This window comes from Pempheris klunzingeri, chromosome 7, assembly GCF_042242105.1.
Source record: "Pempheris klunzingeri isolate RE-2024b chromosome 7, fPemKlu1.hap1, whole genome shotgun sequence".
NCBI classification, from domain to species: domain Eukaryota; kingdom Metazoa; phylum Chordata; class Actinopteri; order Acropomatiformes; family Pempheridae; genus Pempheris; species Pempheris klunzingeri.
In genome coordinates this window covers 15,704,922-15,726,602 of record NC_092018.1, presented here as the reverse complement: position 1 = coordinate 15,726,602, position 21,681 = coordinate 15,704,922, and the positions used below count along the sequence as shown (strand labels likewise).

Genomic DNA, 21,681 nt, shown 5'->3' with positions numbered 1-21,681 from the left:
TGGTATTGTTGGCTGCAGAGATGGCAGTCAAGCCTTGGGCAATGTGAAGCGCAAACAGCACATGGCTGCATTTAGAAAGTGAAAGGGATCAGGTACCGCTGTTAGTGGGGCTGCCTCTGGGCTAATCACAATGTGTGTGGTACTGTTGTAAGGCACTTTGTCTGTGTTACGAGTAATAATGTATGGATCTCCTTCTGTTTGCAGAAAAACATGTATGCTCTGGTGATGGTTGATCCTGATGCTCCAAGCCGCACCAAACCAACATCTGCTTACTGGAGGCACTGGCTGGTCGTGGGCATACAGGTACAGTAAGTCTGCAGTAACCTCTGCTGTCACTTAAAAACAGCTTCATGTTTTGGTGATGGCGACACGGACAGCATTTTACATTTTATTGGATTAGGAAGTCATACGGTAAAAATTTATGAAGTAGCGTTTGGACTTTTTTTCCTTGAAAACTGTGCATTTTCATAATCTCGGGGTCTCACTTGGCATGTCTTGTGTTTACATCTGCACTGGGGCCGATCGCAAGGCTGAAAAATTATGAATGGTTTTTAAGCCTAACTTGGTGAAAAAAGGATGCCAAGTTCAAAAAAATGTTAATTTTTCATATCATGTATCTTGTGCAATAAATGCCTGTGACAAAAGTGTGGGAGTAAGTCTTTCTACATGGCTGTGAAAGTTTGCAAGGCCCTGTCAGCAGCAATTTCCCTCTGCTGCAGAGAGCCTGGGACGTGTCAATGCAGGCGTGTGAGACTGAGATTGAGGAGAGCAGCATGCGAGGCGCACACTCTTTCTCCCATAGAGCTCCAGTCCCTCAGCTCCCCCTCCAGTGGAGAGATCTTGGCAGAGAGTCCTCCCTTCATCTGTTCCCCCAGGCAGAGCAGCTCCCCCAATGATCCACACTTCTCCATATTTTACACCCCCGAAATGGGCACAGCTCCGATCCCCTTATTTCTCTTCATATTTCACTCCTTTTTATCCATTCGTTTGTGTGTTTTCACAGTCTTGCATTCTAACGCCAAATGCGTGTTGAGTTGTTGATTGCCTCAAATATTTGGAGGTTTGCAGACATTTTATAATCCCGCGGGAACCAGGAGATCAACCCAGTAGATTAAGACTAGTGGTCTGAAAAACAACCACACAAAGACGGTTCGGTGATGTATTGCTGCTCCCGTTTCATTTTATAAGGCGTTGTCATACTTTAAGTAAATGCCACATCGATTAAAAGATCCAAATGTGATGTATCTGGGATGTATAGTTTAGTATGTTTCAATGGGTATAAATTCAGTATTTTGTGATTCAGATTATCAGTGCTGCGCTTTAGGGATGATTTATGCAACCACGGGCCTGTTTGCCTGTAAGAATTTGTGAATATTTACCTCATATCACTCACATACGTCAATGATGTACAAAAACACAAGTTATTTCCACTTTACAGAATTGCATTAGGCATCACCTTTGCTTCTTATTTTTAAGCCCACAAAGTCTGCCTGGCCGTGTGACCACCTGCGAATAAACAAATATCTTTCAAGTGCTCAGACAGACCACATTCTCTCTAGCAATTCAATTTCCTGTCACTTGTGTGGGTGTTGACCTGCGTTGCCCATGTAGGGATTGGCCAGTGTGACGGGATGTTTTTCTGATTGTGACTGGTGGTTGGTCAGAAGGGTTAATGAGCCTTTTGAGTGATGCCAACCCGTAGTGGGAGGTGTTTAATTGACCAGGGTGGCGAGGTGACATCGCACAACCTCAGTTTTGTTTTTTCAAGTGTCCATGTGAAGTCGGTTCATTTTGCTTCAGTGCAGTGGTGATTTTGACAGCAATGCAGGTGATTTTATAAACTGATGCATGTATATAATCCAGCAAAAAAAAGACTAAACTATCGGTAATTTAGTTTCGTCTGTATGTAAGTTAATGGAAGGGAAGAGCTCTACAATAACATGTTTGGTTTCTAAATTACTATTTCTGGCAAGATGATCAGAAGATTGTTTTGTAAAACAAAGTACTTTCCTTAGTTTCCTAAAGTCAGAGGTTGTGCTTTCAAATGTCAAATGGATCAGTGTTTTGATCCTCTCTCGTCAAACAGCGCGAGCTGCAGCAGCCATCTTCTTTTCATATATATTCATTAGTCTAAGGTCATGCCATCTTGCCGTACTTTGTAGATGTGTCCATAATTAGTGTGTATTCTTTATCCATAGCCACAGTTATGCAGGTAAAAGATTTACGTAATTCAGCAGAGAGTGAAGTGAGGTCAAGCTGGACTGAGCAACACGGCACCATAGATTTACACTGATTCTTCAGCCGCAGCCTCATTAGAGAGGCGATGGTAACAGAACAAGGACACGCTGGACTATCCCGTGTATTATAGACACATCGCTCACCTTGCTTTGAGCTGCATTATGTAGCTAGCTCCTCACTTATCAAAACATGTGCTGAGGATCTCCTCACTGTGTGTCAGCCATGCCAAAACCCTCTTGAACCACAGAAAGAGGTGTTTGAGAGCCTGATATTTGTCGCCACATACTGTACAGTGCTGCGCATGCGTACAGTATTCTTCCACAACTACAGTGTGGAGCTCTACGTGAAGCAGAATTTACCATTAGCTATAGAAATAGGAGGGTTTAACAGTCTTCTTAGGAGAAAGGGATTTCGTTACACCTGCTTTGCTTTTCTTAAACAAAATCAGATGAGTTCTTTTTGAGGGATGATTATAAAAACTTGAACAGTGGTTTTGTTTGGATTTTTATGATTATTTTATAAGAAGTTATGATCTTGTCTGATAAATCCTCTACAAGAGCAGAGAGCAGTAACGGGAGAAGAGGCAAAGAACTGACTGTGCAACAAATGGAAAGGATGCAATGCCTTCATTTGATGTCCTGTTTAAACTGATTAGTTTGCAACAAAAAATACTTGTTGAGCTTTACTTTCCATTTAGCTTCTATCTTATTCACGTGGGACAACAACCAAAATCAACATATTTTGAGTACAGGAAACAGCTACAGGTACTGCTATGGGGTGAAAACAGGATTTGGTTTTCTTGATTTGACGCTGGTATTTAGCTGTTCATCAAAAAATTATGTTAGAACAAATATCAACAAGTCAGAAATGTTTCACCGCTGTAACAGTCCATGTGGGCAGCCTGCTTGTATATACATGGTACAGTAAATAACACAACTAACTTGCTATAAGCACATCTGTGTACTTTAGTTTATCCACCTAAGCATCAACACCCATTTATAAACCAGCAGTTTAAACCACCCAACTAGATGACAATCATATTTTAATGTTTATGTCATGTGTCAAATCTTTAATTTAACTGGCTGTACATCACATCATTATTTTAGACTGCCAAGCACAATGTACTCCAGCAGTTAAGTGTAAGCTGAGAGGCTGGGTGTCTCGTCTTCTCCCACCAGCTGTCCAGTGTCTTTTAGAACTCACATTATTAAATGCTGTATGTGCATTTTCCTCGCAACTGCCCATTTTCAATGACCCCCCGAGCTACAGAAAGCGTCATTTAGAATCTTCTGCAACACACACTGTGTTTTACATCAATTATGGACAATTACCAAAATAACCATCAACAGATTGTTGTCTAGCTCTCGAAGTCGAATTCCAGATTGCGAGCCTCTCCCTCCCTCTCTCTGCTCTCCCAGAGTCTAAATCAATGCAGATGTTCCGGTATGGTCTCGCAGCGATAATTACTGTAACAAGCAAATCATTAGTATCTGAATAGAGGCAGCTTATATAAATACAGCACTGGGTCCTACTTTACTTGTTAATACTTATTCTCTCATTATAGTTTTGGCGGTTTGTGAGCCAACATGATGCAATATGAACTTGCAAAGGAGTGCTACAGTTAAAGCTCTTTCCTGCTCTGAGAAAAGCCAAGGTGTTCATTATCGCTGTAAAATCCCATTTAAACAGTGATGTATAGCCTTAGGTTTCTATGGATTTTTTTTCTTGCTTTTTATAATGTATGAAGTTTCTCTGCTGATGGTTTGTCTCCATGAAAGGTGTTAGTTGTCTGAAATACTTAACTTTTTCTATACTAATGTTGTGCAGAAAAGTTAACATGAGGATAATTATTGAATTTTCTATGCCTCAAATGTATTTATTTTTTTTCATAAAATTATTCTATGAAAAATTGATTGTACAAATATGTATAGTGTGTGACTATATTTACCAGAAGCAAATGTATTAAGCCTATCAGCTGTGTTGCCGTTTGATTGGACTGGATAGCTGTTTTCGTATCGACAGGCTGCCCATTTTAAACAAGACATTGATGACCCATCATGATCTCCTCAGGCTGTGGTCATCCTGTTCAGTCAGTATAGTTCTTCATTTCCAGATTCATTTCAATAAGGTCTTTGGATTGGATGCCACCATGTGTTTGTTAACTTCCTCTCCCTGGCTAACTGAAGGCCAGTTGGATAGTTCAGCACACTGCGTGCTGTGCTTATTATGATGCATGAGGGACATGCATGCTTTATCATCCATCTTTGTTGTAGCAGTTCCCAAAAGGGGGACAGAGCCTGTGCTCTGCTGCTGGTCAGGCAAATACAAACAGTGAAGTATTGTGACTGTATCAGACCAGCTGGCTTTGTGTTTGTGATTTCTGCGGCCTGCAGAGATCGTCTGCTCCACACCTCAAGATGTCCTTTAACTGCAAACTATTAGGTGTGTAACTCCTTCCTGCATTTCATTCAAAAACACTGGTGTTATTTTGTGGCTTTGTTATTATCACCTCTACAGACCAAAGAATTTTCCCTGCAAACAAATATTGTTTGTGTAGCTCTGATTATAATGAAGAAATACTGTGTGTCAACCAATGTAATGATATGGATCTTTCAGAAGCATTTCATATTTTATTTTTCAAAGAGAAATAAGCTACTGCATATCAGGTTGTGTTTGTGCAAACAGTACTTGTTTTATAATACCAGTAATACAAAGATAAATATAACACCAAGCTTAACCTTAAAACGTGTAGCCAGTACAACAGTCCTTAAGTCACAGAACAACACAGAAACATTTATTCATACACACAGGGTGATTAGAGTATATGTCTTTATTTTGTTAAGTTACGGTTCAATAAGTTGAGTTTTGCAAAAATTCATTTCATTCATTCCTATCTGAGCTGTAGCAAGTGATGGTAATGAGTGTTGCAATTACATTTTTAACCTCTGCAATAGCCTTAAAGTTTGTTTTAGCAAAAATACTTATCCAATATTGCAAATAAACATACATAATTGCATTGTTCTTTATCGTGTAATTATCCCTACTGTGGCATGTTATGATTTAAGCGTTTATTTTTGACAGACAGCTGCCCCCATATGGAAGCCAAAAACAATTTCCCAAAAGGCCAGGCGAACCATAGTTAGCTTCATTGTGAGAACAAAGAACCATTGGTATTATTCATAATTAAACTCTTATTGTGTACTCTGCTGAATATTTCCATTCTTCTGCCTCTCTCCTGTTCACTCTCGTTTCCCCTCTCGGTACTTTGCACCTCGTGCTGGGAACATCTGTCTGGCGTCAGAGTGGAGCCTGGCTGTGCAGATTGGAGCAGGTAGAGGAGCACATTGTAGCCCAGCTAATGATGAGAGTGTCTGCCCTCTCTCTTGGAGGAGACGCAAGCTGCTGCTTCACGCTCGCTCACTCCACTCATACGCCCAGGGAAACAGATTTCCAAACATATGCAGTATGTTTTTAATCCAGTTGAGCACTTCATTTCCCAGCAAACACAAATAACCTTACGGGACATCCATATCTTATGACAAGGGGGTGGGCGCAAAGGAATTGAACAATTTTCCTTTTTAATGTGATTTTTTTTTCCCTCCAAAGTTGCTAAACATGCTCATAACCCAGGTTAACAGTTTGCTCGTTTATGGTTTCGCAAACTTTTACACAGAAGTGCCTCCTGGCTCATATGAAGCAACTTTATCCAATCTAAACTCCACTCAGTGCACCTGTTGTCATCCTTTGTTTAAACTTAAACTGACAGCATAAACACATGTTCCTTGTGTGAAGTGCCTTAAAGAATTCGAACAGATTGTTGTCGATAATATATATGTGAGAAGTAAGTAAACTAAGCACCTGTTTACTGTACGTGATTCAGAGTTATGCCAGAACTTAAAGAAATGTTTTCGGTTTTTAGACAGACAGCAAGTTCCCAGGAAGTCAGAAAACAGCAGTGTTTTTTATTGCACACTTCATATTGCAGCTTGAATTAGTTTGACCCTGCCCAGTTTACATGCAGGTCATTCATCTTTTTTTAAAACTATCCAAACCTCCCTGTGGTACAAGTCAACAATAGCCCTTAACATGGAGGCCCAGCTGGAGGTGCTTAACATTTAGAGCGGTGCTCATCCTGCTGTCAGCTACAGCCAGACAAATGTCAGAGGTGGTTCTTCATGGAGTTCAGCTTTTGGAAGTCATTCCCTCACTAAACCTCATCAGACTCTCCTCACAGCCTCTCAGCCAGATTACGATGCTAATGTTTTATACTTCCACACCAGCGACAGCCGGGGCCAGACGCATTGTGTTTTCAGGTTGTCCGCATTTTCGTGAATGCCATATCTCAGGGACGTCTTGAGTTGAATTTGTTGTGTCCACTTGGACTGAAGGATGAAGTGATTCGATTTTGGTAATCAACGGTCACTGACCTCACGTTTTTTGCCATTACTCAAGAATTCATACGCAAGTTAAGACAAAATTGCGCACAAATTTCTTCTTGGATAAAATGATAAAGTGCTGACGTATATCCAAAAGGTCAAAGGTCTACTTCACTGTGACATCATAATGTTCTGCAAAAATACTTTTCTGGCTGTTATTTACGCCAGAACTCATCCACAGGAGGGGAGATTGGGAATATATTTCACTTTTTGGATAATAACATTGGTGACACTAATCTTGGGACAGATATGGATGTTAACTGAAACTTGACAAAAAGCATACTAATTCTAATTTCACTTTTTTGTTACCTTTTGCAGTCTGGCCTTTTCTGAGGTTGTCTGTATGTTGTCTGTATGTGTGTGCAGACAGACACACATACAGAGTTTTGTGCTAATAGGAACCAGTGATTAGTTGGAGATGCCCACTTAGTACCTGCACTTGATGTCACTGTGGCTGTATTCCTACCACTCTGCTACATCTAGACCCACCCCGCTCTTGTATACAAATCGCCTGTAATAATACTATCGATCTTATCTTACTTGCAGCTTATTAACAAACAGGTTCTTCTTCAGTGTGGGCTGCTGCTCTCACTGTTCTCCGCCACCTAAAGGGAGAATTACATAAGAATCCTCCGCTCAGTTGTCAGCTCCATCCCCCGTCCACATACAACACACACAAACACACACATTACTGTAGCTGATAACCTACCAAGCCTCTTGCCATCTCTATAACAACTGACCTCCCTGCTGTGGTTGCCGTGGTGAGATGATTGAGGAGGTTTCACTGCATGAAGAACGTGAGCTGCTATGGTTTCCTATCAGAAGCCATGAATGCTGCTTGGGCAGCAACGAAATGATTATAAATAAATTGTACTTTTCACATGTTGATTCATAGTGTTTTCTTGGAAAATCTAATTCCTATTGACCGTGTGAATTAAGTCTCTTTGTCCAGGAGAGAGAAATTCATATTACATCTTTTAATCATTTATTTTATTTACCTACTGCATGTCAATGTGCTACATTAATTCCTACCTTGCACACTGTCCTGGATATATCACGATTACTCTCCAAGAAAACAAGGACAACCTGGAAAGCCCTCTTTGATCCAGTCTGTCACACTATAGCCTAGTAGGAGAAAAAAAGAACAGATTGGACCTTCTCCATGCAAATGCAGTTTAAAAACCAGTAGCTCTGCTCACATAAAGGCGCTTCTTTTAATATGTGCCCCCTTTCTTCACACCCACGACCATTGTGTATAAAATCCTGTTTTTCCTGAAAAGATTTCTAGTCGCAGCCGCAGACAATGTTCCCCCACACAAGCTGTCGTCTTTGTCATACCCCCCCTCTCCTCCACTTCAGTCAGTAAAGCAGGATCTCTGGCAGTCGGCCCCGCGTGCAAATTCATGTGTTTCAGGGTACAGGTGGAGGTCTTGCTGGAGTCTGCCTACCTGTTCTCCTGTAAACTGGTCAATTTTGACAGACACGGATGGGGGGGGGGCATTGAAACCAGAAGGGGGGAGAGAGGGGCGGGTAAATGAACAAATGTCAAGGTTAGTGGGGGGTTGCTGGGGCCGTGGCTGTGGAAAATGCTTCCCCTCAGGGGTGTCTCCTTATAGGGTACGGCGAAGGGGAGTGAGGCATGCTGATAAAAACAACTCACTAACAATTATGCTTACCTAAAATAGCCCTTACTTAAGTATATAGCATGCTTGCCAGTTAATTGTACACAAAAACAAAGACTTCACAAAAGACCTCCTGCAGCCAATGTATTTTCTTGTATTTTGGCATGATAATTAAGTGTGACAGCTATGAATGCGAAGTTGGCAGATATTATAGTGGCCTGTCTAACTCTACGTACTGATTATGATTGTTTGGATTCCAAAAGTTATACTAAACTATAAAATTAGAAAAAGCTACAGTATAGTGCAAAGAAAACTATCTTGCATAATAAACAAATAATTAGAAGTGCTCAGATTGTGTGTATACTAAAATAAAGTGCACCGCTTTCTAGAAACGGTGCAGCTAGAATCTACCACGATTTTATAAAAGTACTAAGAGGTCTCCACCATTGTTACCAAAGCTTGGTGCATGGAGGCTTGACACTTATCTGTTGACAATTGGATAGAAATTGTAGAACAGAGGCTTGCTCTGTTTTATGAATATCAAATAATAATTGTTTCTATTTATAAGAGAATTTGTGAGTATTTGACAAATACAAAAATTGTACCAGAGATGAGTCCATTCACTGATTATTTACAGCCCATGTGTGTTCTTAACAAGCAGCTGACTGCATGGGATTTAATGACAGCATTCCTAATATTCACGGGAGATAATGCTTTTCATAATGGCAGGCGAAAAGCCACCATCAATACAATGCGTTGAGTAGAAGCCAATATTTTGTCCGTGTAACACTTGAATAATTTGTGTACGATTGCTGCATTTCCTCTGAATTGTTCTCTGGATTTGTTCAAGTTGTTCTTATTGATATGCTGTAGGACTAACAACCATAAAATCTACTAAGACCTCTGATCTGTACTATTGACCATTATCATAGCCAAGAGGTTTGTTACAATGTGGTATTTTTATGCTACAGTTGGTGAGAAACCTGTTTACATTCCAGGGTGCTGTATAGTTCACTTCTCTCCGCAGCTCAGTCGGATTCCAAAGCACTGTATAGATTTCTTTCAGCTGATGAAATTAAAAAGACAGCAGTGTGTGTGTGGTGTGCCTTCCAGCAACGCGATTTGCCTGTGAGTTCACGATACGGGTTGAGAGGGGAGTTCCTTTGGGGGGGATTAAATAGCTCCCTCTCTTCCTTCCCTCCTCCCCTGCCCTCCATACTTGCAGAACACAAACAGCTTGCAGGGCTGTACAGTACTTGTACAACATGTTTGCCACAGTGCTGCTCACAGGTAACAATAAGCCAAGGTTAAAGGTTAAGAGGGATTGTGGAGCTCAGTTTTTTGTGCGTTCCTCTGGCAAACATTGTGCACACAGGCATAGGAAACAGTGCCCATGGTGTGGCTGGGAGAAAGAAAGAGTGAGAGAGCAAGTTGGCTCGGAAGAGATGGGGTATCATAAAGAGCAAGACCGGGGCCGGTTTCATGAAGATATGTTGGACTGGTCTTTAAGGTTAGGACAGTCTTAGTTTTGCAATCAAAAGTATCAAAAGTAAAAGTACTTGTGCAGCAGGACTGCCCCCTTTCCTACATATGGTATTGGATGTTATTTCAAAGGGATATTGTTATAGATTCTGAAAAGTAGCTGATAAAATAGCTGAAAAATGAATATGGTGGTGTAGAAGTATGAAAATCCTCAAAATTATATTTAAGTACAGTTCTTAAGTAAATGTTATTGGTTGCATTCCACAGCTACCACAGTGTCAGCAGGTCAGGAAGTGGGTCATTTTTAAGCCAATTACAAATTTTGGTTTTGAAGATTTCAGGGTCACGTAACCATTAACATCACCTGCTGACAAAAAACAGTTGTTGGAAATAATTTTAAAAGTATGTGTATTGTTGCAAAGTGCCATCTTATTTGTAAGATTTCCCTAGGATAATTGTTCATTCCCTAATTTACCCATGCACAGAAAATATGTTCCGAAGGATTGTCGAAATAAGTGATGAACTTGGACGTCTATCTGAACTCTGACTGCTGGTTCGCTTTAAGCCTTAATGAAAGTCTATCTTTGTGAAACCAGATCCCTGCCTCCGTCAGGCTCTTTGAATGGGAAGGAGATTATCCATTTAATCTCTTAATCATGCACATGTATACATGCTTGGTCCTGTGCCTAAAACCTCTGTCCTGATCAGATGTATCTTTGCCACCTTTTGTGATGATTCCCTCTAACCCACAGACTAATTCAGGTTAGCGCTGCTGACACTGTTACAAATGTTCCTCTCCAGCTGTCAGTGTATTATACCCTCGGTGCCCTGTTAAAATGAAACCCAGACCAATGGTGCATAAAATGGAATGTGGAAATATGTAGATTTTAAAAATACAGCTTTTTAAAATCCCTCATTCCCACAAATGTATTCAGAATAAAGGCAGATGTTTCGTAACATCAGGTTACTGTACATTTTGCACAGTATATGTTCCCCAAAAGTAGGAATTAATAATGAAGATGCTTTTTGGCCTGAAATTGCTGTTCAAACAATTATGTACTTAGTTTCTTCCAACAAATGCATTCCACATTATTGTTTTGCCTCATAGCAAAGCACCCAAAAGACTAAAACCTTTCATTTCAGCAAAGGCCGCTATTGGTCACCGTCAATAAAAGCATAAAAGCATTTATTTCCCACGTTTGTCAAATTAACAGCATACTCCATCTCCCATAGGACTTGTAAGGTTCATTAACCTTTCTGTGAAGTGGGACAGGTTTCCAGCAGTTACCATAACCTCTGTCTCGCTCCTACCTCAATTATAATAGAAGAATTAAACATCCAGCGATTCAAAACAGTAATGCTGCCTCTTAAATCCCTTTGTACCAGCTCTCAGTTGTTAATGACTAAAGACACTGAATGAACCATAGAGTTATCAACAGATATAACCGCGGACAGAGGCATATCAAATGGAAACTCTCAACGGCAGGGATTACTGACTGTATATGTGCAGTTTTTGTTTGATGGCCAGATTTTACTGCTTCTAAAATTATTATTCAGTTTTGAAATTGTAGGTTGCCTTACACGGTTTTGTTAATGGTACATAGAACAGTTATATATATAACACTGAAAAACTGTGCCACATCTGTGTGGAGACACTTGTGGCTGTTTATTCGTTGATTAGTCAGTGCAAATTGCAGGATATTTCACCAAAACCTTCACATCTAGCACAGTGGTCCTTGTCCTTCTGAAGTATAGACTGACCTTGAACTAATTAAGTGGTCAATTACACGCCTGTTGATCTCTTTTAATTTCTTAATAATTAGATTAATTGTGTGGGCAAAGAGTTCGTTTTCTTGTCCACCTACTCCTACTCCTCCTTCATCCTCCACCTCTTCCTCTCACTTCTTTCTCTCCTCCTCCTCCAGGCCCAGGCCCACAAGGTTTCAATACTCATTTATTTTGTGTCACCGTTCACACTTCAAAAACTATTTTAATTCAATGCCATTGACTGTTTTATAAGCTTAATCTTCCTCTGCTGCTGCTCCCACCCCCTTACCTCTCCCCCATACTCTCATGTATTAATCAAAATCCAGCACGTGCCTGGGTGTATTTCTAGGCATAGAGCATCATAACCTCAGTTTACTATCTCCGTGGATTCATGGTCTTACCGCCGGAAACAGCTGTAGCCATGGAGCTGGAGCTGTGAGGCCTCGTGTTTGTGCGTGTGTGTGTGTCTTCTGATGCTACTCGTAGGCAAGCTAAGGCTGGGATTTTCCAGTGCCACCCCCGTCAGTAGGAAGCCCTGTATGGGGACATGTCAGCGCCTTGTTTGCTTGTTGTGCTGATGAAGCTGGGGGTGGGGCGAGTGGGCAGCCTTGTTCAGGTTCCAGGATTCCCTTGAAATGAGTCAGCCAGCCCCCACTCAAAGTGACTGTTACCTTGGGAACTCAGGCTGGGCTTCCCTCAACAGTACTTAAGTACAGACTCATCAGCACCCATACTCACTAGCACACACAAGAGCAGTAAGGACTCGGAAGCAGCGCCCAGGTTGGATGAAATTATCTCATTAAAACGCTCTCACTTTGGCCTGTGCTCTGCCCTGTTAGGCCCAATCTGCTCTATGAGGATGAGATGACCAACTCAGCACGGCCACTTTGTTATGGCGAATGGGTAATGTATGCAAATTAGACTGAATAGATGAGGGTGATAATGAGTTTGGGTGGCTAGTTTCTTAAGTCAGTGATTTGAGTAATAGTATGCTTCCCTGCTAATGAGCACAACCACCCATGGTGTGGGTTTGGTACATCACGGTGCGTCGGGTGATGTCAGTGATGACTGGAGTTCACTTAATAACTGGACTGTTTATGTTTCCAAGTCAGTTCATTACCGAAGCCAAATGAGTTTCTTTACTAAAGCCATTAGTCTAGCAGGCTATTGTTAAGTGGGTTAATTTGTTGATGCACTGAAGCAGATCAAGGGTGACTCCCCCACTGGCTTTCACCCTGTCCTGCTGAGGCCAATCCAGCCTGCACAGCTGATCATCATTGGGTAGCTCTACCAACCAGACACCCCAGACTCAAGCCCATCGGGCCCACAAAAGCTCATTTGCTGTTACTGTAGACCCTAGTAAAATTGAGTATTTGTTTTGTTTGTTTTAATTGGGAATAATATTATAAGTTTTACATGAAAAAAGGACCTTTGGTGGCTTATTTTGATGATTAAAAATTACGTGAGAAAATCTGTCTGAAAATTTCACCACTACAGTATTACTTATGCTATGTGTTGACTGATTTAAGCGAGCGAGTAGGGGGAGCAACTACATGACCACTTGTACTTTGAAAACCATGAATAAAAAAAAAAAAAAACGTGCCATCCACATCCTATTACTGTCATACGCATCTACCAGCTGCTCGACTGAGAGATAGAGGTTACCTTCTATATAAAATAAAGCCTGGCATAACTTCCAAGTTCATGCAGCACTGGGCTTTGCCAAAGTCTGTTTGGGTGCCATCTTTATCCATCTGAGAAGGGGACTGTGACCTTTGTAGGCCACACATTAGCGTTTGAAGAGCAGCTGAGACCTTCCAGTAGAGTAATGCGCTGTAGCTTGGGTTTGCAGTGCAGTTGAAACAGTGAAGCCATCTGTTAGCTTAGGTCTGATGCCATTCTTCAGCACCTGGTTCAGTCTCTTCACGCTTATTTTTGCATCAGTTATAGAGCTATATTTACAGGCTCTGTAACTGACTAGCTCTTTTGAGTTTCATCTTGGCCACCTGGCAAAGATGGACCAAAGCTGGGAGAGTACAGGGTCCTGCTCAAAGGTCAGTTGGAAGTGTGGGAGAGGAAGGGAGAAAGTGTAACTTTCAAGTGGAGAGCAGAGTGTCTAAATGATGTCTTAAGTTGCTTGTGCCTGGGCCTTAGTTTGTTGATGGAGGGGGAGTGGCATGAGAGAGAAAATAGGGGCCATGTTCTTTCAACCTGGAGTAATCTGCAAGGTGAAGAATGGATCCTGAGTGGTCTGTGCCCTGCGCCTGGTGTGGGTAAGAGAGCTGTAATGGCCAAATTCCTGGCCATCAAATCCAGGGCAGTGCATCAACTAGCTCAATTATGTCTGCCTCTAAGGTCAGAAACTTTGTCCTGCAGTTTCAGTATGCCATGTACACGTCTACTCCGGGGGGAGGACTAATGGGGTTGAGGGCTTTTGTCAGTAAATTGTTTCATACCATGTTAGTAAAGTCAAAAGAAAAGTGGGCTCACTGGTTTCTTTTCACTCATTTGTACTAAAGAAACTTGCCCCCCAGTTACTTTAAATTCAGAAGTGGCAGATTACACTGAAATCTTATATTTTCAGCTTCCTCAAGATCCCCTCGTTTAGCAGTCATGTGATTCTCTCTTCCAATTTGGAAAAAATAACAGTGTTTAACCTGTAAACGGTGTGGTTCCTTGTGAGACACAGACTTTTAATTCACAATAACCCTGCAAATGAATGGGCTGATTACTAAGGCGAAGATGAGGAGGCAGTCATAAGCACTTGGCTTGAGTGGAATAGGCAAAGGGGGGCGGGGGGGGGAGGCTGTGGCGGTACAAGTCCAGCCTCAGAAATAGAGCTGTGAACACCATCTGTCATGCTCTCTCTCCCCGTCTGTTAGCTTGACTGCAAGTAAAAGGGAGAATGATGCTCTCAGAACTGCATTAGAAGGACGTGGGTGCTGATTGTCGTAGGTGTGGGTTTACAGGGTGTGCAAGGGAGGGGGAGGGAAGCGGTGGATATACAAGGAGGTGCATGAGTAACTGACAAAGGGAAGCACTCACCCACACAGAAAAGGAGAAGAGTTGTTGGGCAAGTGGGCATTCCTGGTGAAACCGCACCCCTGCACCCACCCACCACCTCCTCGTGGACTCCTACCTATTGGCTCTTGTCAGAGGATTCCTAGCGGAAGTTATGTAGACACATTATACAAACACATTGCGCATCTTCTCCTCTAAGACCTGGAGGAGTTAACAATTCACATATAATATTAAGCTTTCAAATGCCGAGCAAGTTTACCTCAGTGATACCTGTAGTACATGTTTTAGTCAGCCACTTTCAGACCCACAGGAAGTGCGTTGATGTCCCATCAACTATGACTTTCAAGAATTTCATTATTTTACTGCTATCAACCCTAAACTAATTCAGATTCACTGTGTGGATTATGATAAATAAGTTGCTTTGGATCAGCCTTGCCTCATTTGGAACAGAGAGCTGGAGTTGTTGCGCTGAACATTGGTGGTTAGAGTGTCAGGCTATTACGTGACCCACAGAAAAAAAGTCCTGCAGCATCGCTTTTTCCAGATTTTCAGAATTATTCATTGCTCATAACGTGTAGGTTGCTCGGGATCCTTTCTGCTTTTGTCTGAGTCAGAGTGTGAAATGCAGTCAGTAAAACATGAAGGCAAGCTGGGCCACAAAGAACAACAGGGAGAGGCAGGATGAAGCGTCCGTAAGACCACAGCTGGACTAGCAGTAGTTACATCTGGGGTCTGAAGGGGTACCTGGCTCTGACAGTAAATGAGGAAATCTTAACTAAAATTGTTTCTTTAGCATTTAGGAGCAAGCAATTGTCAATATATGTAATAAATTCTTCGTATGGTAATTTTTATATTTTAATCCACAATGCTGCTTTCCATGACTGCCCTCCACAGGCAGATCAGAGGTCAGGGTCAGCTATACAACAGCTTGTGGCGATGTCTTTTTCACAGGGCACATGTTTCCTGCTGCACAGTCTTAAACTGAGGCCCTCCATCCGAAAGATGGTGTCCAATTCACTATACTGGATCGTCTCAATCAGTGTCACCACAATACAAAGAATATTTAGCTGATTGGTGACACCTCTTCCTAGATTAACAACTCACTACCACTTACCCTTTTCCAATGGTCTCATTTGGATCTACTTTTTCATACATTAAGAGTGAACTAACAACTGAAACAAAGCGTTCTACCAAGTCCAGACCTCCCCCGGGTTTAGGCGCCACAATTTCTCCTGTTTATTGCTCACTGGTTCTTATTATCTCACGTTAAAAGTAAATGCTTTCCTCTTGAAAGATAGACAAACCTTAATTTTTGTTAAGTATGTAAAATAGTAAACAGCCATTTTGACACTTTCAGTTTTTATCTCTCTGTCAGTTTCTGCCTCTCCCACACTGCTCAGTGTGTGATTCACTATCACAGCTACAAGAATGGGTATTCCCCTAGCATGAGGATGCAAAGCGTGGTCACATTTAGTTTGACTCAATAACTCACTCTCACATTAACTCAATCCAGATCCTCAACATCTTTTTGCGTGTTTTGTGTTTGCAACTGAAAGCATTTTGGCGTATTTCTTTAAGAGCCAAACCTCCACGCTGTTGATGATGCATGAGTTTGATGATTGTCAGGGTTCAAGGTTTGGTGGCAGGGAAGTATTTATAATCTATGTCATCAAGTCACAGTAATTTGTGGTGATTATGTAACTTAAGGTGTGGTATATAAGTGATTGTAAGTACTTTAAACTATTAAGCTTCTCTCTGTAGAGTTTTATTTGTAGCCTTGTTAGTATGAGCCTGTACAGCATTTGAATATACATGTATTTGTGTAACTGTTAGAGTTCAAAGAGCAAAGTAAATAAGCTTTGGTACAAATATTTGATAAATATAAAAGAGGTACATACATCATGACATCATACATCATGTGTTGTATATAATTTGAAAAGTAGCGCCTGGGTGAGAAAATACTTAGAATACTTTTCCATTAACATTTGTATTATTAGAAGGTATATTGCACAATACAACAGTCCAAGCGACTGTTTACTCCAACATCTGCCTTATGTAATGTAACTTTTATGCTCAGCTTGAGGCCAGCTCAGATAAACCAAAAATAAAACTGTTTGCAGTGGGTCAGTATAGCTGTGTGTTGTACTGCAAAAGAGTTTTTTCTCTGTCTATACAGAGCGGCACGGTGGTGCAGGTTCGAACCTACATGTTTCTGCGGGTGCTCCAGCTTCCTCCCACGGTCCAAAGACATGCAGGTTATTTTAATTGGTGACTCTGGCCTGTAGGTGTGAATATGAGCACTGTCTTTCTCTGTGTGCATCAGCACTGTGATTGACTGACGACCTGTCCAGGGTGTACTCAATGCTTTTGACTTTTCTAACCCAGAGCTCAGAGTGTTGTTTTTAGCTGAGGATATCCTTGATCCAAGATTAACTTCATCAATGCACTGTGTGGCTTTTGATTCCCCCTAACAAAGCTGTAATGGATTTACAATATGAAAAACTTTTTGTGAGGCAAGCAGCCATAACATTTATCATCCATGCAGCAAAACTGTAGTTGAATTAATTTAAATGAGAAACCTGTGTTAGTGGATGGTCACCAGCTCGTTAGTTCATACGACAGACACTGTGTGAGCCTTGTATACATAATATAGCCATAATTCATGGAATCATTATTCCCAGATTTTGCACAGGGGTTGTTGAGGTGCAGTGAGTGAAATTAAATAGGTCAAACTACAGTGAATTCCAGCCTGTCAAGTAACACTTGAATCATTGGAGTCATTGACAGCTGAACCTTTCTTAATAAACACAATTAACACAGCAAGGGGCTGTCAATCATTTGGTGGTCAGAACTTTTCACGCTCTGTGCCCCGCCCCCACAGCAGGGTCCCTGAGGGAGGCCGCCCACCATGTGAGAATGTCCTGTAGATTAGTGTGAGCGAGTCCGTCACCCCCCAGTGAACATCAAGAGTCAGCGACCTCGACGCTGCCCTGCCCTGTCACAGCTACTGTGATACCAGCTCTGCTCTGGAATAGATGAACCCCTACATCCACAAAACAGATTGATTTTTAAGGTTTTGATATCTCGTAAATATTAATATATGTGACATTCTATGTGAGTTCTCCATGTGATTGACTTCACTTTTATTGTTTGGCTGAATTTCAATATTGCATTCATATGCTGTTGTTTTTACTCAATGTATTATAATGAAATTAAAAGGGCAGAGGGTGCCATGGAGAGCGAGAGAGAACCGAGCATTAAGATGTGGGAAAATATTGCACGCTCAAATGTTGACTACCTGTTGCTATGGCAATGGGTTTGGATCCTGCAGGCTGCAGGACTCTTGCTGTTTCTAAATAAAGCTTTTTTTCACACTGATCAGTGGATGAAGATACTCACAGTTGAAACTAATCTTCTGAATTTTACCAGTCTGTGTAAACACTGGGGTTCTGCACTGTAATACTTACTGTTAAAACCTCCCAAACGGCAGTCACATAAATAAGATAAGATTATGCATAATAGAGGACACGTGCTTTCCTGCCAATGCATTCTTTTACTGAAAGAGTCTAATATAAATGCTACAGTTAATTAAACTCTATAGTCATAAGCACATAGTGTGGCATTTTAATTGGCACTATGCAGCATCTAAAAGACAGTCCAGTTCCAGAGTCCTCTGTTCCACATATGACTAAACAGCAAGCCAAATCTCTCCATTTACTTATCAAGACTATAAACTAAAACAGTACCACGAATACTGCAGTGATTTATTAGAATACTCAAATAGGAAGAGAGGCTATAATGTTTTGATGCCCTTTTTAAAAAAGATAATAGCTGTTGAGTGCAAAATGCGTCTGCATTATTCCCAACATGTCTAAAAAATGATCTCTACATAACACCATTCACTGCATGCTCTGAGTTGTTGAGTCCAGAGAAACGCAGCTTAATGTTTCTATAATGCTGCATAAATGGTATTGTGTTTCGTTCCATCAAACAGTAAACTGAAACTTCTGCTAAAGGATCAAAGGAGATGAGAAAAAGAGATGTCCTACATGTCTTTTGTCCTCGCATGCTGTCTAGTAACACAGTACCTATGTCACCCTGTGGGGGGAGCCTGTGTGTGGAGAAAAGAGGACAGAAATAGGTGCTGAGACCAGATATTTGATGCCTGTGATGGGGACTTCCATGCTTACCTCAAGTGGGTTTTGGGCCATTTCACAGACAACATATTTAGTCCTTTTCCTCCCACTCAAGGATGCAGCCGTCTTGCTGTAAGCAGCCAAGTCTATTAAACAAACATTCCTGTGTGCAATTTTCAGTGTGAGGTGCCTGACTGTGTGCTTCCTGGGGGTGAGGGAGTTTAATCTGACAAATATACAGTAGGAGATGCTTATGAATAATATCTACGCCCCACATCAGGTTACATGATGTCTGTTTCTAGGCAACAGGAAGTTAATATACAATTAATAATATGGGAAATTGTTACCTGGAAATCTTCTCAGTGGTTTAGTTTGCTTGGAAACTTTCTATTGTCTTTTGTCCTCAGATATTCATAGAACAGATCTTTCATATATTTAACCCCCGACAGACTTTTTGACAGGTTTGATGTACTGGAGCTTCCTGTAAGGTTGAATTTTTTGAATTGCTAGCGACAAATGTTTGTCTTTCTGCAATCATCACCAATGTCTCAATGTTTATTGGATCTATGGTTTAAAAAAAAAAAAACCCTTGCTATGATAATATATGTCTAATTTAGTCAAAATTCAGTTGGTTAGATTATAACAAAATTGGCAGATAAAATTGGCCTGGGAAATAAATAGCATCTCCAGCCTCCATCTGGTTGGTACAGTGGTTGCTAATTCAAGGACTGAGCGAGTGCAGACCACTTGACTGTAGAAGCATAAAACTAAGGGAAGAGTGGCATTATGTTGTGTCTCAGGAAGCAATGTAACGTCCCATTTTACTGTCTTTCTTGTCAAATTGGTATTTTTCATCATGAGGTTTTGGCCTAAAAGTGACATAACTATCCATCATAAATCTCCTAAATGCTTCTCTGACTGAGTCTATGTCTGAATTATCAGGGCAACACACTCAAGAAAGGGCGCATACAGGGGACGACCCTCACTGGTAAGTATGGTTTTCAGTCGACTATCCATTTTGTAACCTGTTTCTGTTCTCATTACATCTTGGTTTGCTTTAATTACATAATTTTGTCTCAGCATACTGTGGTACAAAGATTTATCCGAAGAAAAACTGTTACCCGCTTATTACCCACAACCCAGAGTGACTGAAGAATGCCAGGAATTCAGGGTCACAATTTTATGGATCTACAGCTACCATTGGTTTATTGTAATCTAAAAAAAAATCACAACAAATAAAGAGGAATAGATCATTTGGATATGAAAGATTTAAATTTTTTTGTGATAGCCACTTACTGTACATTGCTATGCAATACCATTCACCAGCCTCGGTTCTGCTGGTCCTGATTCTTTGTTTTTCCATGCAGACTATTCTCCTCCAACCCCGCCACAGAAGTCTGGCTTTCACCGCTACCAGTTCATGTTGTTTGAGCAGCCTCCAGACGCTCCAGTGTCACTCAGCGAGCAAGAGAAGTCTTCCCGTGGTAATGACTCCACTCGTCAGCACCTTGAGTTCACAACACTGTTGGCCACTGCACAATCCTCTATCATTTGCCAACACTGATCAACACAACTGCCAGCAGTTAGTTGTTGAATCAGCAACAGAAACGATTAAAACTCAAGGTCCAAACATTTCCTCTCAAATTTACCGCATTATAGTTTGTGTGCTTTTAGGTTTTAGTTTTTTGCAAACATTTAGAGGACACTGCAGGTATTTTTGTAAGCACTGGCAAGTAAATTATTCTATTTCCTGGCATACAGTAGGAAGTTGTGTCATTTGACAACATTAGATTGATTTAGGTATTGCATCATTTGTTTGAGTGGGCTTAATCCTTTATTTAGGGTGAAATGATTCCACATTAGGTTTCAACAAATGTATCCGTAGCACTACTGAAGCTGCTATTATTAGTGATTTGATTTATTATATAATGTCCCAAGACACCCCAGCCAGACACCATCTAACCATCTCTAAGCCCAGGTTTTTGTAGCTGTCGTCTTGAAACATCATTAGGCATAATTCGCAACAATTACGAGCATTTAATCGAAGCATTCGGAGTTGCTTTAGAAAGATAATTTTCTCCAAGCGCGTGAACTTCAGGGAAATGTTAATGAGGTTAGTGAGTAAGTCCGCTGCAGTGTTAATGCCTGCGGGGTCAAGACATGTATTGCTGGCTCCCACGCACACCTGCACAAGTCTGCCTGACCATGTCTTGTTAACCTCTGCCAAACCTGAAATCCTCATCAGCCACTTCACATGAACAGTACATATTTTCCTAATTTTGTCAGTTTGCCTCACAAAAGATAACCATGTCGGTCTCACTGACAGTGGAGTTACTCTTTTGTCTATACTTCAGGTTTTCTGACTTTTCCTCCCTCCGCCAAAAAGTCTCTTGAAGGTGGGCAACTGTGCTCAGATGTACAGTACAGTACCTCACAGTAGGCGTGTCCCTCTGTCTGCTCTACTCGGGTCACAGCCGGTGATTTGTGGGGAGATCGGGGCGGTTCGAGACTTCAATCGCTGCGGCCGTGAATGAGTGAAGCTGCCAGTCTCTGCTGTTTGAAGTTTTGACAGCTATGTCAGCAAACAATCCAGGCACATTAGGCTGAGGTCTGTTTGATGTTGAAACCTCTGGAAAAAAGAAATGTCAAAAGAGATGTACTTTGGAGTATTTTACGTATTCAAACTCACATTTGGGAAGGTTGAGCTGAACTCTCATCACATTTTTAGGTTATTCAGTGTGTCAGAACTGGTTAAGCTGAAGAAAGATAAAATCATGAATAATAGCCTGCTATTTAGAATATTTTAATATATTTTTTGTGCAAAATAAACTGGAGCATACTAATTTTCTGCTCCCAGCTCCGATACAGTAGTTGCCCCCACATTATGAAGCGATTGAACTGAGTGGATCCACCCATCCTTAATGTACTGGATGAGTTTAACTCCCGCTGTTGTACTTCCTCTCTCCTGCAAACTGTTCT

General features: G+C 41.2%; 1 protein-coding gene across 1 annotated transcript in view; it reads left to right on the top strand.

Moving 5' to 3' along the window:
• Positions 1-21,681, top strand: part of LOC139204153 (phosphatidylethanolamine-binding protein 4) — a 49,001-nt gene that overhangs the window by 21,032 nt on the left and 6,288 nt on the right. The window contains exons 4-6 of the mRNA XM_070834123.1: positions 205-303; positions 19,645-19,690; positions 20,070-20,186. Coding sequence (XP_070690224.1) covers positions 205-303; positions 19,645-19,690; positions 20,070-20,186 — 262 coding nt within the window. The remainder of the gene's footprint in view (positions 1-204; positions 304-19,644; positions 19,691-20,069; positions 20,187-21,681) is intronic.